The sequence below is a fragment of the Lingula anatina genome, chromosome 7, assembly GCF_051362555.1.
Source record: "Lingula anatina isolate TDL-2025a chromosome 7, LinAna3.0, whole genome shotgun sequence".
NCBI lineage: Eukaryota > Metazoa > Brachiopoda > Lingulata > Lingulida > Lingulidae > Lingula > Lingula anatina.
The window spans coordinates 20,838,162-20,853,234 of record NC_141773.1 but is presented as its reverse complement, the minus strand read 5'-3'; the positions used below and the strand labels follow the sequence as shown (position 1 = coordinate 20,853,234).

The 15,073-nt window shown below is 38.8% G+C and overlaps 2 protein-coding genes across 4 annotated transcripts; one reads left to right on the top strand and one right to left on the bottom strand.

Annotated features, from left to right (window-relative positions):
• Positions 1–247: 247 nt before the first annotated feature.
• On the top strand, positions 248–3,456 carry LOC106170038 (uncharacterized). Of its 2 annotated transcripts, none has more exons than XM_087018435.1 (5): positions 248–385; positions 507–570; positions 1,385–1,590; positions 1,927–2,069; positions 2,929–3,456. In XM_087018435.1, exons 1-5 carry the CDS (start codon positions 302–304, stop codon positions 3,038–3,040), a joined length of 609 nt encoding a protein of 202 aa, XP_086874561.1. In that variant the 5' UTR covers positions 248–301; the 3' UTR covers positions 3,041–3,456. The 2 variants fall into 2 exon arrangements, with proteins under 2 accessions (XP_086874561.1, XP_086874562.1); XM_087018436.1 differs by having other exon boundaries at positions 364–389.
• A 2,010-nt stretch (positions 3,457–5,466) lies between these two features.
• Positions 5,467–14,167, bottom strand: LOC106170042 (uncharacterized). Of its 2 annotated transcripts, XR_015335362.1 has the most exons (12): positions 13,987–14,167; positions 10,867–11,482; positions 10,316–10,454; positions 9,811–10,154; positions 9,293–9,443; positions 8,476–8,630; positions 7,896–8,055; positions 7,308–7,540; positions 6,926–7,020; positions 6,652–6,694; positions 6,475–6,538; positions 6,148–6,225 (listed from the first exon to the last, which is right to left on the bottom strand). XR_015335362.1 is itself a non-coding variant. In XM_013549770.2 (11 exons), the coding sequence occupies exons 2-11, from the start codon at positions 11,446–11,448 to the stop codon at positions 6,130–6,132; spliced, it is 2,019 nt and encodes a 672-aa protein (XP_013405224.2). In that variant the 5' UTR covers positions 11,449–11,482; positions 13,987–14,167; the 3' UTR covers positions 5,467–6,129. The 2 variants fall into 2 exon arrangements, 1 of the variants encoding a protein (XP_013405224.2); XM_013549770.2 differs by lacking the exon at positions 6,652–6,694 and having other exon boundaries at positions 5,467–6,225.
• Positions 14,168–15,073: the final 906 nt, after the last annotated feature.

Below are 15,073 nucleotides of genomic sequence, written 5' to 3'. Positions count from 1 at the left end.
TGTGTGTGTGTGTGTGTGTGTGTGTGTGTGTGTGTATATATATATATGAGAGAGATAGAGAGAGAGAAGGAAAGAGAGAGAAGCCTCTTTAACTATTTGGCATTTAACGGGATGTGCATTGACCATAAACCTTTACACGAAAAGATGTTTTGATCCTCTGGGTCTGTCATAATTTCACTCTAATTTCTTTAAGCGCATTGTCACATCCGCATTGTGCATGAAATTATGCCAATTGCTTTTGACCCTTTTTTTTCGCTGAACCTGACACGTGTTGTAACATATCATAACTAAAGGTATATCAATGTTAGGGAAACACGTCAGTATAAGGAGAGGAAAAGGATTTCAAAGCGTTATCGGCAGAGCTATGGGATCAGCATCCGTATATGTGGGTATACCTCTCTCTCTCCCTTTCTCATCATCATCATCATCATCATCATCATCTTCCATTCCCGTAAAACAAAGTTGTTGTTTCTCTTCTGAATTTCGTTATTTTGATTTTTTTCTAGTGGGTACTGATGATCTTATTTGCCTTGTCTATAACATCAGTGGTTGAAGGACAAAATGGCAGCTGTAAGTATTATAATTATTATAATGATATGCTGGAAAATATCCCTAATTTTATGGTTTGAAAATGCCAGCACTATGCTGCGTCACCACATATGAAGTTTGTGGGTTTAACATGAGATAATTGAGCGTGTCATAAACACAACGGTTTCTATTGCTTGTGGATATTTTTCTGATTTTTTTTTATTTCGGAACTTTTTCACCTACTTGGGTACCAACACGGTAAGGTCCAAAAGACGAAGCTGAAATTTCGTATTCTGCTTGTAGGTTTAACCCTCTGCATGCATAGTTAAGGTCATATTCGTCTTCACTTGTTAAAATACTTTGTCGGCCGTAAATGCCCCTTACCATTTCTTGTTTAAATAAATTCTGAATACCTGACCTTGTAAAATGACGTCACTTATTTTCTCCAAGATGCCGCCAACACAACAGGAAAGTCGCACTTGGGAAGCTCATTTTGCAATGCCCTTTTCTTCGCTGGAACCTATTTCCAGATCGGAAGTTTAAACCTCGGTGTAAACGTCGATATCAACGAGATCCTTGCCGACAAATTGGACTAAAAATGACCGAATTGGTTGATATATATTGATTTCCCAACCATTTTATTCTGGTGGACATTTGTAGACGTTATTGGACGCATTGGTCGTTTGTGGTCGTTTGTGGACGTTAATTAGATAGCTGTAGTCTCGCCTAACATCTCGCCTCACGATGCACTCTCGACTAAAGTACTGCAACGTGCCGGAGAAGTACCACTGTCGGCCGATGGGGGGTAGGGTGAGGGATGCTTTGACAAATTCATACATTTTCTTCACATTTTCAGACACCGTGTCCTGTCTAACTGGAGCAATGGTATTCTGGTTCAAACCGTACGACTACTCGTCCTTTAGAACAAAATATCCTTCCTGCAAAGTGTATGTGCAGGGCTATGGAAACGACTCGAGGTGCGTGAGTCAAAATGACGTCACAAACGGGCGGTATGTTGTGTCTATACCCCTGGCAAAACAAGACACTGGCTGCGGAATTTCGGTAGGCCGAATATTGAAAACATTTCGTATAGAATATCGAGCTAGCGAATGTGCGTGTGTGTGTGTGTGTGTGTGAGTGTGTGTGTGTGAGTGTGTGCAAGTACATTAGCATGATACATGATTTCATACAATGTAAAACGTACATAAATGATCAGTTTTTTAGGGATGAGGCTAGCAAAAGGAAAACAAACACACACACACACACACACACACACACACACAAAGAAAAAAAACAGATAGTAAAGCTCATGTATCATATTCGTCTTGTGTTTCAGTATCATATCAGTCACCTCATATAGAAATTGCAATAATATTAAATCGAAAATTTCCCTTTCAGTATACGAAAGGAAGTTGTGATATCTACAGTGCTAACTTTTTTCTAAGCCATAATGACGAACTGGACCTAGCCACGGATACTTTGATAGGTGTGAGCGATTGCAAACCATGTTTGACGGTCTCCAATACAATCGTCGTTGTGACGTAAGTTAAGGCCTTCTCTTTAAAGGGATAATAACTCTTCGTTTTGGCCAAAAATTGAATTTTTTCTGGAGTAAACAATAATTTTCCCATACTTACCAATGGTTAATGAATCTTTTTTACATTCAAAGTTAGTCCCTGTTTTTTTTTCTAAAAAGTTTTTTTTTTTGTTATAATTTCTAAAGAGATTATAACGAAAGCTTTGAGTATAGCCATCAATGGAGGTCACGTGGTCTAAAGACAAGCTCAGATATCAGAATAATAGCTATAACTGCCGCTTTTGTTGTACAACAGAATATATTATATTTCTATGAGTTGTTCACAATGTTTTTATTGTGAAATATAGATCTCATACGAAGAGTTATTATCCCTTTAAGTAAAATAACCAGTTTTACAAGACAGAGCGTTTGCGTGAAGTATACATCGCCTACAACATACCTATGCATTATAACTTTTTAATCAAAATATCAGTGGAATGATTAAGCTAGATAAAGAGAGGAAGTGGACATTCAGAATCAACTGTTTCTGCCTTAAAACTCTTTCTGTCATGGAAAGCTTTTTATTGTGAATTTCGTTGTGGACATTTTTGCACACACACGCACACACACACACACACACACACACACACACATCAATTGCTCATGACATCCATGATATCATTATATTTACCTTTAGAGATAAAGCTTTTAACATTGCAGAGTCATTAAAAAAAGGATAACAGATTATTTTAAGAAAAAAAAAGATTCTAAAAGTTCTTGAATTTTGACAAGATAATATACACTGTATCATACCCTCATCCTACCCATGAACCCAATATGTTAACATTTTGCGATTTTGATTAGATTATCTAAATACGTTTCAGCCGACCACCTACGACAACAACGCCTTCGGCTTCTTTAACCACGTGCACTTTAAACCTGCTGACAATTGTGACGTGGTTACTCACGTGGATGGTGTGTCTCTGTTACCGCTAGCATAGGGATGAAGATCTGTATGCAACCGACAAGATCGTTTTCACTGTGTGCAACCGACACATTCGCAAGAAATAAGTTAGCAGATCATGAATATATCTTAACTCAAGAACTATTTACACAGTGTATACCTATTTATCACAAAAAGACCTAACTTTATCAGGTCGCAGTGCGACTTGTGCGATCGCCGAGTTAATGAAGATTACTGCAATCGTCATATTATTCGCTTTAAGCAACGCATTATAAGACACATGTACCTTGTCAGAAAATTTGGACTAATTTACATGGATAATTGCACTCATAAAATCGAAAAGACGTAGATGCTGTGACAAAGTCCTGATAAGTTTTGATCACTGTTAATTTACCATGTTGTGGATTTTATACACACCTAATATTTTTTAAATATTATTATTGCTGTTGTTGTTGTTGTTGTTGTCTCTTGTGGTCACTTGACAAATGACGGCGTCAGACAAGGTGACGTAGTGCACTCATGGGGCGTCCTGTTTTACGGGATAAATGTGCTGTACTGGTAACTCGTCCCTGGGAATATGGCACAGAACCGGCCCAATTGTTACAACTGAACTGGATCTCAGTGGCACGACAGCCACTAGGCCTGGTCATTATATACTTGATTTCCATCGTCTTCCTCCCTCCCTCCCCCCCCCCCCCCCAAAAAAAAAAAAAAAAAAAAAAAAAAAAAACACTTTGGTGCATTCTTCGACCCAGCCATGGAAAGTAACGATAAGTTTTCAGTTGAAATTACAGACTAACATTTTCAAAAGATGCACTGACCCCACATGTGTGATGGCAATCTATTTTGTATCACATAGGAAAAGAAGTATTCTCTAGCTAAATATGCCAAAAAATATCACCAGTCAGAGCAAATTACAGTGATGTGTCATAAATAATGATAGACTGACGTTTGAAAGGAAAGGAACTTAAAAAGGAAGATAATGTCTCTTTTTCATTTTAAGAAGAGCGGGACAATGAAAGTACTGAGCCCATTCTCAGGTCTCTCGGTCTCTCTCTTTATCTGCCTCTCTCTCGAACTTCTTGCCATTTCCGGCGTATACAGTTCCGCCCTCTTTGCTAGAAATTTAGCCTCGGTCACCTCACGCAGATTTGTGCAAGTCTTTTAAATCTCGTTATGACGTCACACGGTGCCGACAGCCTCGTTTTAGGCTATCTCGGATGAATTTCATTTACTATTGGGTTTCAGAGCAACCTATGGTTATAAACCAAAAATCCAGCTACACGTTTTAAACCAAATACGGTTACGCCTAAGTCTAAACGCTCCTTAAAATACAACTAGAAGTGAGTGGGGTATGTATATAAAGCAGGTTTTGTGAGGACGGTTTAAAAAATTCAAAAGACATGACATAGCACTTGAACGCACCTACATTGTTCACCTATTCTCTTTTTTGTATTTACTAGCCACCTTTGCTCCCTACTGGCAAAGATCAGGCGGCGCTATTTTTCCCTTGGCGACTTAATTGTCTTTTCCACATAAAGAAAGATAAGAAAGGCTTGGGTCACGCCTGTCATAATTTGGTGTTGACAGCGGCTTACGGGCATTCAGGATATTAAAAAACTCCTCAGTTTTAAACACTCGACATAAAGAAGGAAATGAATTTTGATATTTGGTTTTCAGTGCGTGGCATTTGGTGAGCCTGCGTGCCATCGCCATACACAATGTCGCTTTTATCTTCCAGATAAATAGAATGTATCCAAGGAAATACCCAAGTTAATATGAAAAGAAAATAATAAACTGTCCAGGCTTCCATGCTGTATCTCTGAACACAAGCACTAAGAGTACATGAGCTGTTATGTTGAAAAAAAAAATTATCAGAAATAAAACACGTATTAGAATGTTCCAAAACAGACCGGGTTAATCTTGAAATAAGCTTACGGTGGGTGCGTTATCATGCTTCCAGGCCAGGGGTTTTGTAGCTGATTCTGTCTATACATAAAGACATCACACTGGGCTGGCCGTTTGGTCGGTATCTCCTCTCCTCGTAATCTTTTGACAGGTGCTACCGTAGCAATCTGCCTGTCTCATCTGACGCAATGGCTCTTTGGTTTTATTTTCAGCAATTGGCAATTTCAGAGATTGTGTTGACCTTAGTATTAGTTATAAAAGTTTTTGAAGATGGGCTAACAGTAACGGTCGTCTTAAACGCCCATCGACTTCGATAAACTGGTGTGAGTTAATTTGCTTTGCATTGATTTTTTAAAATGTGAGACTCCGAAGTAGCATGTCCAAATCTCGATTGAGAAAAGAAGACTGTTGGATGATAGGTTAGTACCCCATTCTCGAAAAACGATAAAGCTACAGGAATGGGCTCAGAAACGGGAATGACGCCTTCGTTGCCAAATGAAGATATGTGTCTTGTGTTGTGTTCCAAGAGCAGTAAAGTAAATGAACGAGGCACGCAACAAGAATTTTATGTCAACATAATTCATTTCAAACAGTAACAAGAACTCACATTACAATGTGTTTACATAAATGAAGGCATGTGATGATACAACTGATACAAACTGTTAACGATACAGCACCACATTTATACAAAAAATTACAAATTAAGTATTTTGCACTTTTTTCTTGACGGCGCTGCAAAGTTGTCTCCACACTTGAATCAGTTGTAACGTGACAGATAGCCCCCCACGATAGAGAGTCCGCTTCCCGTTCATTTGTACAGGTGAGCCTTGCCCAAGATTTTGACCCACTTAGGTCAGGCTAACCCTAACCATTATAACTAAATGGAGGGCGGACTTTCTGTTACACGGACCCTTAGTTTCGTTACACCGGTACAGATTATATAGCGTACGTATATCCCTCGATGAGTAAACGGCCTAAATCTCATCTATATGCACCCCTTGATGCAAACATGCACTTGCATACAAATTACTGATTCTTGTTGAATCATGTAATGTTCTTTTTTCTTTTACCCTGGTCATTGATCACAAATTCTCAAATATTGCACATATTTCGTTTCCTTCTCCAACATTGCGAACATGTGAAGAAATTCAACAGGCTGTCGCAGTGGGTTGGGTCATTTCTCTGCCCACGTGTAAGCCTATTTTTACTTTTATCACAGTTCGTCAAGCGCATCACAGAAAAGTCTAAGATCGGTCAGAGATTCAAGTCCTAGTTTTTCTGACAGAAGCCTGAAGAAAAACTCCGGCGCCTATCAAAGACAAACAAAGAAACATTAAGTATAGTCCCTCCATTCTGCATTAATGGTGTTATTTTGATTCCAGAACTGCTAATATCTGTTTTGCATGTGATGATTGAATTATAATTTTTGTCGCCTCACAGCTGCATAGGATTATCAAAGATTGTGAAAAACAGTATTAAAGTTTTATTAACACATTATAACTGTTAACAACCAGGATGCTTGTAACTGGAAAAATATCAAAATAATTTTAAAACTTACAGTAGACTTGAGATGCCTCAAGAACACAATGTCGGGTACCGTCAAAGTAGCTAACTTTCTACATCTGAAAATACAAGAGGTTCATGCATTATATTGTTCATGATGGTCTTTGAATATTCAACATAAAGTAATGAAAGTTTTATATGCTTAGATAATTACATACATAGACCTACTTACGAGTAGCCAATTTGAGATGTTGATGGTGTCTGCGCTTCTCCCCCTCAGCAAAAATAAATAAATAAATAAATAAATAAATAAATAAATAAATAAATAAATAAATAAATATAACAATCGAAATGAGCAATAATAAGTGATCTGCGCTTACGAAAAAATGGACACAGCATCTCCATCCTGAAAACTGCGTCTGCCTATTGCCTTTTTAGTTTGCTATCCCTTTACATGGTGAAGTACGTTACAATCTTCCGTCGGTCCTGCATGTACATGTACTCACCTTTGGAGATTGTTTTGTCGGAGCCAAACATCCACGGAGAACAGTTTACTGTCCAACTTGCTGCCACCCTTAGGCATTCTACTGGGTTGATATATCTATCCAGAAAATGGATTTATTTATGATTATTTACAAACATGCAAGTAATTGAAAATATGACTTGATAAACGAACTGAACAATCGATATCCTAATAACGTTTTAACGTTAAAACTATTTGTGATACTTATATACTGAAGCTTTAACTACGTTCATAAATCCACACCTAAAATTTGGTTACCTTTTCTTAATTTTAATATTGCTGTAGTCTACAAGGCAATATGTCGTATTCTTGTAATATGCCGGTAATAAAACCAGCATACGCCAAACCAACGAGCAAGCACTTACCGAGACAGACCTAGTGAGCGGCGATATTGCAGCATTTTCATTTCTCGCCCCAGCAGCCTGCTTTACCAGCGCTTCCACAAGCTCTTGCATTTTATGTCCAAAATTCCTTTTCCTGGAAATATCGTAGTACAGAGCCTTCCCCACGAGAATTCCCAACCAACCTGTGGGTTTATAGGCCTCTTCAACTAGAAGGGGAATGATCGGCTTGTCGATCTCGTCCGCATATTCCGCTTCTGAAAATCAGTAATTTAAGTCGGTGAGTATTATGTTCAAACGTAAACAACTAAAACAATAATGATGAAAATCTATTAATGCTTATTTTCATTTTTTGAATATTTGTGAAAATGCAGTTACAAACTATGGTAAAACTTATCTCAATAAATGAAATTTATATTGTGTGGAGTATGCATATTTGAAGATGTTTGTGCACCGGATTCAACACTATATTTCACAGCAATCTTAGTGAAACAGGTGAGCTTAACTTTAAAAATGCGACACAGAATTCACTCCTATGAGAGAGAGAGAGGGAGAGAGAGAGATCAACAGCTAGTTCACTTTTCACAACAACACTTTCAGACATGCCCCTACCTTTGCGACAATTCTTACTGTCTTTATACCTCTGTGACATACTGATTAACACCACGGCAGCGTTCTCCACGGCGGAGGCCATGGCGTCGGACGTGGACCCGTACATGTTGTTAATGTCCATCCACACTTTAAAACCAGACTGGGTCAGGTAATCCCGTACCTGTACAACAGCATGAAATTAAATACATGATACTGTCCATCTAAAGACAACTTGCACAATATGTTGTGTAATTCAATGGAAAGGCCAGGGAACAATGGATTATAAACAATGGATGAGTACTTTAAGGGCGTGGTTGATGAACAATACATATTGGTGCTTTTGGACAAAACTAAAGCTTAAATTGACATTACAAGACGACTACATTACGCTATTGCCAGCCACCGGGTTACTTTTATTTATGGAAACTTATCTATTGGATATGGTGATAACAGAGACATCTTCAAAAATGCAAACGAAGAAGAACCCTAAAAGTCTGGAACATCTGGTGACGTCATCCCGACCAAAATCTGTTAAGGTCCGAGCATGCGTGTGAACAGAAATTACACCAAGCCATGACCATCTCATTCGTCCTTTGCTTACCTTAATAAGCAATTCCTGATGTGCCCAGTTATAGCTTATCATGATGTGTTCTTTGGCGTCCGTTTCACCCCATATTAGCGCTTCCAAATCGTTGGGTTGGACGTTTAGTTTAATACTTCCTGCAGATTGCTCTCGATTGTCCTTATTTTTATCGGCTGGAAAAAGAAGTACCATTTGATTTTATGTTTTCCATTGTCAAAAACTATCAAAACTTTTATTGTTTGTCGTTGGCATTGTTAAATGACACGGGAACTTCTAAATTTGATAGCGACACCAAAAATAACCCATTCAGCTAAGCTACATTCCAACATGGTTTGGCCTCACGCTGCGTTTCGGTACATCTGAAAACACTTTTACCCCTTTCAGTGCCAACATCCCTCCCCACTTGATACTTTCCTGTATCATAATATTGTTTGGCGGCCCAGGCCATTGACATGAACGAGTGAGTACCCTGTGAAAATAGATCAGGTTCCAATTAATTTGTACTGGCCCCGTCCTTGATTTTGAGCCAATTACGTCACGCTAACCCAAACCTGTCCCAATCAAATGGGTAGCAAGTTTCTGTTATAAAGACACATAGTTTTTAAACACTGATGTGACAGGAATGCAAAACTATTAGGAAATGAAGTCCGTTCCCTTTTAGTTTGTATAGGTGATCTTGGTCACAGAAATTGATATTTCCATCTAACCCTAACCTGTGCCAATCACATGGGACACATGATTTTCAACGCAAGGACTGCCATTTCTGTCCCATCGGCCCATCTGAACTTTAACGGGGCTAAGGAAGGAATCAGTTTAGGTCAATATCTAGACTCACCAGTAGGTCCTACAGCCTGTTCACCATCATCGCCCGCTTTGTGATGGTCCCTATTGCGCAGTTGCCACAGCACGGACTCCGAGGCAGCAGATATAGCTTCGTTAGTGTGGCGTCGAAGCTCATGGAGTCTCTCAACACAGATCGGGAGCTCCTGTTATAAAATTTACATCAACTCAGCAATGGTTTTTTTTTGCCTTTCCACTTTAAAACAAATAAATTATTTATGGATATAACAGAAATCCTACGAAATTCAGTTTGGAATAGTTACGTTTCCTAAACAAGAAATAAAACAAAAAAATGAATGATTTGCAGATAACGATAAGCAGTGAACAATTCCAGTGTTTTTAAACATTTTGGATCAAATAAATAAAAAATAATCAAAAAGGGCATTAGGTGTATTCCCATGAAGTCTCAATAGGCTTTATCAATGCCATTGCATGGTTATTAGATCTCAATAGTCTATCAATTGCATGATCATTACTCTAAGATCCCAAAATATTGCCACTTGACTGCATTACCATAATCTTCTCTTTGTTCGTCGGGAGAAATGAGAGCTGCCAGAGCGCCCTGACAGCAGCCTTCCTCTCCTCCTCATCCTCCGATGACAGCAGCTCAGTCAGCAGCGGTAGCGCCCCCTTTTCGGCAATTTTCGCACTGTTATATTCATTTCGGGCTAAGGCATCCAGGCCAGTGGTGAGTTCGAAGGCAGAGAACGTGTTGCTTCGACGACTCTCGCTCTTCATAGCGTCGTCAAGGAGATCGATTAGGAACTCGAAAAGGGTTTCGTCCGAGCGTAGGATTTCGTTTTCTTCGTCGTTGTCTATGAGATAGCCCAAAGTCATGACCACCTGGGCTTTGAGGGCTGAAACAAAGGCAAGTGCATTTTTTCACTATGATAGTCGATTAGTCTATATTATCTCAAAATGGTAAAAAAGTAAAGCTGTACAAGATTTGAAAAATACAGTTTTTTCTTATTTACAAATTTTTAAATATATTACCTAGTGTGTTAAATAATAATTGTACCTTGGTTTTCCGTTTTCAGAAATGGCGTCAGTATTGGAATGATGCCCAGATTTCTCAAATACGGCTTCACGTTTTCCGACTTGGCACAGTTGTGAATGATACCAATACTATACTCCACGGCATTTTGTATCACAGGAAACTGAAACATCAACGTAATACGACAAAGATACCACATGTTGCATGGTATATATGGCAAATTATCGAAGTGATTTTACTATTCTTACGTAATTAGAAAATATTAATGACGACAAGACATGTCTTCTGCTCGATTTAGTGTATTTGATCATTTAAATGCAGTGCCTCACGTCACCCATAACGGCGCGTGGTTTAAAGATAGGTATATTGATGGCGGAGACATGTTCTCAATGAAATGATTTTATGTATGTTGAGAATTAAGCAGGAGTAGGCCTATAACACACAGATGGCTGTAACGCTGTCGATATTTTTAAAACAAATTTATACAAGCTTTACATTATCTTTACGTTTTTCACTCGCATTAGATATACTTTTACCAGGCATTTTAACATTACAATCACACTGGCAATAATCACCTCTGGATCTAAGCCATTGTGTTTGCCTTCTTGTGCGGAAACTAAATCGTCTTTCAGAAGGAGCAGAAAACCAGCCTCTGCCAGTCCATCAGAAAAAGCGAAGCTGGAGTCGGAATAAGTCCACGAACATAGCCGAAGTGTGGAAAGTTCGTCGAACTCAACCGAAGACATCGATGTTACTTCGGTAAGTCCCGTCAAGCCGTACTTCTGCAAAGTGCTTCTGTACACGTTGGTAAGTGCGTCCGGCAATTTCACGTCGGCGGCGTGCTGAGCAATGACACGTCTGTGTTTGTTGTTTTTGAATTCTCTGAGCGCATGGTAAACTTTATCCTTTAAGAATGAAAACATCTCCGTTCGGTATTCCGGGGAATCATGGCGGCCGTGATCACCCAACATCTCGGAGGCTTTTTGGATGTTCTTAAACATTAGTTGTACCTCAGGGAGAGCCTTGATTTGGTTGTAGATTTTCTCTTTTCTCTTTATGCTGCTCTCACTTACGGACACTTCGGAAGATCTGGCCAGTGTTTTCGCCGAGCTGTTAGTAATCGCAGCACTCGTGCTTGTGCTGGCTGCAGATCCCATTTTTGCTTGTTGGTTGTCAAAGCCTCGCAGTTATCTATAGGAGGACAGAAAATATAGAAATAATTAGATCCCTGGTGTGGGATTTTTTTGAGTGTAAGTTCAGTGTAAGTGCTTAACTCGTTACGACGTAGGCAAAATAAAACAGAATTTTAACCCTTGATCTAATTCGCTCATTGATTTATCATAGAACTTAGCAGTTGACATCATGGCCGTAGGCAGGGGAAAATGCTTGGAATAATTTTGAAGGCCCACAATATTGGCAAATTAGTCATTTTTAGTCATCAGGAATTAAATTCAATTTATTCAATTCAATTTATTTCTGCACTGGTACATAGATTGTCATGACCTTGTACAATATGATATACAAATGACGATACAATACAGTTAGTGCATTACCATCTTTATATAATGAACATAAGTACTAGTAAAATTACTCATAAAATATTCTATCTAAGCAATGAGATAAACCTTGGTGTGATTATAAATTTACCATAAACATACTATAAACATGTTACACAAAAAGAATGTTTTTAAAAAACTTAAAACCACCGTTACATAGCTGTTTACATGGCTGTTCAAAGCCAGTTTGATGACATGGATAATTACGATTAATGACAATAACATAAGACAGATAAGTAAATAAGTTACACAGATATGAATATTGTGCCATGTTCAGTCCCACTGCCGAGTCACTTCTCACAACAGTGGGACCATACACTGACATTTTAAGGGATATGCTAAGAGTTACCAAGCAGAGCAACCACTTCACTTTTTTTCTTGAATGATTTGATTATAAAGTTGGAGAGGGACACTAAAGTATCTTTGTTGGCACTGTTAAATACATGGCATAATTGACTGTCTGGTGACCTTGAATCAGCTTTTAGGAATGAGGTTTTACTGAAAAAGGTGACTCGGTCTGTTTTGTACATTGGGCATTGGAATATAAAATGGTATTCATCCTCAATTACCCCTTGTGTGCACAGGCGACAGATTCTGTCGCACCTTTCAGTTTTTGGCCTGGTGTGCCGCCCAGTTTCGATGTGGAGTTTATGGTCACTAAGACGTAGTTAAGCAAGGGTTGACAAGGTGTCGTAATTTGTTATTTTATAAACATAAGTTGCCCTTTCACACTTTTGGTTAAGTATACGGAAGAGAGATAATTTGCTGTTGGCTTGAAGTTTGCTATTGCATATTTGGGTAAAGTGGTCAGTTTGTCTTTGTTTGAAAATTGTGGTGAAGTTTTTTGGAGGTGACTGGCTAAGCCACACATCACCAAGGCCAAATGTGAAAAGGATTTTTCGGATACCCTCAGACCATGACATACAAGCTGGTCTGAGTGTGTGGACTGCGGGTGGGACATAGGGTGTCAGTTACTTGTAACTATTTATCTCTTGTATGTACGCTTGTTTCATTAGTGTAGCATCAGACATTTGAATAATTTTACACCATAGTTTGACAGATGCAAACTGTATTTTGGTATAGAGGGGAAGGCGGCCAAGTTCAGTGTATACACCATAGTTTGATACGTTTTGATGGAGGATTTGTTTGCAAAATTTTAAGTGCAACTTTTCTGTAGGGCAGTTATCCGTTGACACCGAGTAGCCCCATATCTCTGAGCATTAAAGGAAAAGTAAAAAACCTAACACTTGAGAAAATTATTTTACCTGGGTTGGGGGGAGGGGGGGTCATGTGTGGCCAAATTAGAACAGAACCAGCTGACTTGAGCAAAGCAAGCGTTTCATTACACAAAAATAATACTTAACTTTGAGCACAGTTCATGTAGGTTAGCATAATATTTTTACTCAGTTTGGGCTTATGCGTTTACATTTTGTTGCAGCGTACGTTGTTAATCTCTCAAACTGGTGCAATACAGGAAACGGTAGCATTCTCCGTGTGAAAAGGGGATCAAGCTGCACCAGCTTTAAATGGTGGTTAATTTATAAAGGATAAGGTAGATGTAATGCTGCTTTTGAACGATGAGGGGGGGGATTACTCTCTCTTTCTCACTCTTTCAATCTCTAACACACACACACACACACACACACACACACAGACACACACACAGGGAGAGAGCTGTCTTTGATCCGTACTGCTTAGACCGAGGAAGGGGGGGTATAGACTTGAACGTGTAAAATTCGCTTGTTTACAGCATATGACCTATAACTGTTGAGTCAAAAAGGTACACTGACACAATTCCTTCGTTGAGCTAAAAAGTGAATTTCACAGATTTCAGGCTGGCCTTGGTGGTAACACTTAGGCCTACCAGCGTGATATAATTACTAGTAATCGTAAGTTATCTTAGTTAGACGTTATAACTACTTATAACGAGTCTCTCTCTCTCTCTCTCTCTCTCTCTCACACACACACACACACTCTCTCTCTCTCTCTCTCTCTCTTTCACGCACACGCACACACACACACACACTCTCTCTCTCACACACACACATACACACTCTCTCTCTCTCACACACACACTTACACACACTCTCTTTCTCTCTTTCAAAATATTCCGCACTATCTATACATATAGTAACTCACACATATATCAGCGCAGCTGTGCACAAAGCTTCCTCACGATGGACTTCCATTTCATCGCGTCCGACTGGCTCAGCAAACTGTCCTCTGCCTACAAAGGTAGTAACTAACGGGCGCCGCCATGTTGAAATAGGTCACCTTACACTACGTAACTAAGGTAAACAAATTAATCGATTGCTAATACATATTCAACGAACCGGGAGTATTCAAACGTTGGAATAAATATGAGCTACATCGTGCAAATACTGTGTACAAATGACTCTATTTTTAACACCCCTGTTCTTTAAATCTGACTAGGTGACAGTATATGGTATTGCTGCATTTAATATTTAAATGGATTACTCTATCACAGAATGAATTAAGTGATACGGGCAGAGTGTAGGCCTAAATTTTAGAGTTAGGTTTTTCGGAAGGGTTATACAGGCCTACGTACTATATGTACGACTTACATTGCACAGATTGTGAAATGGGTAGGCCTACACACACACACACACAAAATAATAAATTATAAATGAAAATAAATAAATGAAAAATAAATAAGTTAAAGTATGAATAATTTCTTTAAAATGTTCTCAGGCGATGTGTTAAAACAGACGAACGTCAGTCAAAACTGCGTCTGTATTACTATTAAAAGGTTAAGTACACAAGACAGCATAAGGGGCCAAATGATTTGATTGAGGCGCATTCACACGTGCCAATTAGTGAAGGAAGCGACTGTTGGGACTACCACATTGATTTGTAAACATTTCTATTTTATTGCAAAATACTTAGAGTTGGAGCGAGTGTATTCAGTCCACAGTAAAAGGCACGTTGCACGTTCTAAATAATGGATATGATACTCTTATTCAAACATGGAACAACTAAGGAAGGTAAAAGATCTGTTCACGCGATGATCTAAAAGCTATAAATAAGTTTGCATTTTAGTTTTGAACTCACTACAAGGACGAAAGTACTACTAATGTGTGGAAGACACTAGGGGAAACCGTTACGTGCATCATCTCCATTTACTATCCCTGTTATTTAATGTTTTTTCAATGAAGATTAATCGTGCACTGTACTCACCTTTTCCATCTCTTTAACTTGCGTTTTA